The 3,659-nt window shown below is 36.2% G+C and overlaps 1 protein-coding gene across 1 annotated transcript; it reads left to right on the forward strand.

The window, feature by feature from the left end:
• Positions 1-1,673: 1,673 nt before the first annotated feature.
• Positions 1,674-3,053, forward strand: LOC113316605 (receptor like protein 23-like). Its single transcript, XM_026564766.1, has one exon. The coding sequence runs from the start codon at positions 1,674-1,676 to the stop codon at positions 3,051-3,053; it is 1,380 nt and encodes a 459-aa protein (XP_026420551.1).
• Positions 3,054-3,659: the final 606 nt, after the last annotated feature.

Consider the following 3,659-nt stretch of genomic DNA (forward strand, 5'->3'; position numbering starts at 1 on the left):
TCCATCGTAACTGGTAACTTTAAAATATTACCGACTGGTAGTCTTTAAAAGTTCCTGGAATGTAATGTGGTAATCACTCACTCCTCAGTTCTCATTCATTAGTATTCTTATTATGAATTCGTATAATAAGAATACTCGAGTAACATCATTCTATTTTCTTATACATTTCGCTTTCATTTTGTTGATCAACCTCACTCGATTTCCACTGGCTTCTCATGGATGCCACGAGGAGGAAAGAAGGGCTCTTTTAGACATCAAATCCTCTTTAGAAGACCCTTCGTATCGCTTGTATTCTTGGCAGGATGGCAGCAAATATCGGAACTGTTGCGATTGGAACGGAATCCAGTGTTCCAGCGACTCTCTTCATGTCATCTCCATCAACCTACCGAATACAGAGTATGAGATTTACTATAATCAATATGATGATAGTGCATCAATATTTAGTATAAATGATTTCAATCCTCCAGACACTGCACTACAAGGTAAATTCTCTCCTTTGTTTTTCAACTTTACGCGTCTTCAGCATCTTGATCTTGCCTTCAACAATTTCCAAGAATCAGAAATTTCACTTCAATTTTCTAATCTCACAAAGCTCACTCATCTTGATCTCTCCTACTCCAACTTTTCAGGATCTACTTTATCACAATTCACTAACCTTTCTTCTCTAAATTACTTTGATTTATCGTGCGGCATTGCAGACTGCATGCACTTATCATCTACAAAATGGTTGAGAGGATTAGGAAATCTCGAAGTCTTAAGGTTAAGTCGTATTAATTTGCATGAGGCGGCCTCATCACAAAATAATTTTGTTGAACATATATCTTTTCTTTCCAATCTTAAAGATCTCGATCTATCCTATTGCAATATATCTGGTCCAGTTTTTCCCATCCAAGAGTCTAACAATCTTTCTCGTCTATCCTCTCTCGATGTGAGTTTCAATCCGGAGCTCAATTCTCCATTCCCAGTACACCTGGCTAAAATCACTTCACTTTCTAGTCTCTACTTAACAAGCTGTAATCTTCATGGTTCAGTTCCATATATGCCTCAACTTATAGAGCTTAAGCTGGGTAATAATATTGATCTTCATGTCGATCTTACACAAATTTTTGAACACAAGTGGCCTAAACTGAAATATCTCAGGATATCAACAACTAAAGTAACCGGACCATTTCTGAATTTAATATCAAATGTGCCGATGTTAGAGACGCTTAAAGCCTCTGGTTGTTCAATTCAAGGATCCATCCCAAATTCAATCTGCGAGATTTCTTTTCTTCGAGATCTTTTCTTACAGCGCAACAATTTTACTGGAACGATACCCAGTTGCATTACCATGCTCAGTTACCTCAATCAGTTGGATATCAGCAAAAACATTATTGGAGGTGTTGTTTCACTACCCTCTTTGATTACCAAGTTAAACCTAAGTTATCTAAGGTTAGGCCGAAACAAGCTAACAGTATCAACGGATCAACATTTACATCTATATCCTAAATTTAAACTCAAGATATTAGGATTGGAGTCATGCAATCTGAAAGGATTATTCCCCACTCTTATTTGTAATTTTTCTGATTTAGAAATTTTGCATTTATCTAAGAATAACCTTACAGGAACTATCCCTTTTTGCATCCACAAACTCAAAAATCTCATGTCTTTAGATTTCTCGCTCAACAATTTTCATGGTCCTCTGCCTCTTCCATGTAAGAACGCCAAGCTATATATATAATTTAGCAAATAATAAATTCAACGGTGAGATCTCAGTGGAAATTGGAGAAAGACTCTCTACAGTGTCCTTAGTTTGGTTATCTGGTAATGAGCTTAAAGGGTCGATTCCATCTTCTATATGCTCCAGAGAACTTGGATTATACTCTAATATTCAATATCTAGATCTCTCCAACAACAAATTATCTGGGATTATACCTACTAGTATAAGGTTCTGTGATTCTCTTATATATCTTAATCTCGCCACCAACAACTTCACTGGTAATGTTCCGAAAGAACTTGAACAAGCAAACAAACTGCAAATTCTTCAATTAAATGACAACAATTTTGATGGTACTCCTCTTCATTTCATCGGTAAACTTCACGAGTTGGTAGTTCTCAACTTAGCGAATAACAACTTTGGAGGAAGTATATCCACCTTGTCTGCAGCTTCACTAAATAATCTTCAGATTCTCTCTTTAAGATCAAATAATTTCACTGAGTCAATCCCCGAGGATTTGTTTGATTTACATCTACTCCACCTATTAGACCTATCGGGAAACAACCTTACCGGGTTAATTCCTAAGAAAATAGGTAACTTAACAATGTTAAGAAGTAGACCATCAAAAAATAGAAGAATAAAAATAATGTTAAGAAGTAGATCTAGTTATACGTTCTCACTTTTCAGGGATGGTGGTGGGTATCCAAGTCATTTGGAATTCCAGATGACGAGCAAAGGGATCATGATGCAATATGAGAATTTGCATACCTACAATTCAGGAATCGATTTATCGTCTAACATTTTTGAAGGAGAAATTCCAAAAGAGATATGTCTATTAAAAGAGCTTTCCATGCTAAACCTATCACACAATCGCCTCTCAGGTAACATCCCACTGAATGTTGGAAGTATAACAAATTTAGAGTCCTTGGATTTGAGTTTCAACAAGTTGTCTGGACCTATCCCAGTATCTTCAACTTCGTTGGATTTTCTTGGCTACTTGAACCTATCCTATAATAACTTGAGTGGCAGGATACCAAGAGGACTTCATTTTGATACATTGAGTGAAGATGGTTCGGCATATGTCGGTAATAGTTTTTTGTGTGGGTTCCCCATTAAGAACATATGCGAGAGCAATCAGAGCAGTGATACTAGTGATTCTAATTCTTTAGACGAAAATGGTCAAAATGATACAAGAGATAAGTGGTATTTTTATGGTATTCTTGCTTTGGGGTTCATAGTTGGATTTTGGGGTCTGTTCTTTGGTTTGCTTATGAATAAAGAGACATGGTGGTTTGGATATTGGAGAGCTGTTGATATTGTTGTAGTCAAAATTGTACAATTTTTCGCGAAAGATTGAAATGTATATGCATATTTTCTTTGTTTGCGCAGCTGTTATAATAAGTATCTTCTTTCTATCGTTGTACATTTATACATTCATTACCTTGTTTCCAGGTGGTCTCTCATGAGTCAATCATGTCAGAATATTTCTGATCCTTGGTTCCTTGAGTCTCAGAAACCAGTGTCTTTTCCTCATCCCTCAAAGATAAATTTGATGTAGCCTTGACATCATCATACCAATACTTCTTGGCAGAACTATAAACACTGCCAGTACGTACTCTCTAGGTAACAACTAACACCAATGTTGAAAATTAGCTGTTTGAGATTTGTAGTTATCCTTGACAGTAAATTACTTCTTTACAAGTGACCATAGCTGCTCAGTCATAATGTATCAACGTGAGTTTCTTCGGTAATTCTGGACTCAGGTAATTACAAAAGAAATTCAGATGCTCGATAAAATCTTGCAAACAATTTTTCTATTTATAGACCTGTGTGTAAAAAGACTAGACCTGAAATTTTATCATCTATTATATGTGCAGTAGCATAGTCTAATCTAGTCTAGAGATTGTGTACACACAAGGGCACGGATAGACCACCGGTTACAAGAATCCGAGTGACCTACATT

Source organism: Papaver somniferum, chromosome 10 (assembly GCF_003573695.1).
Source record: "Papaver somniferum cultivar HN1 chromosome 10, ASM357369v1, whole genome shotgun sequence".
Lineage (NCBI taxonomy): Eukaryota > Viridiplantae > Streptophyta > Magnoliopsida > Ranunculales > Papaveraceae > Papaver > Papaver somniferum.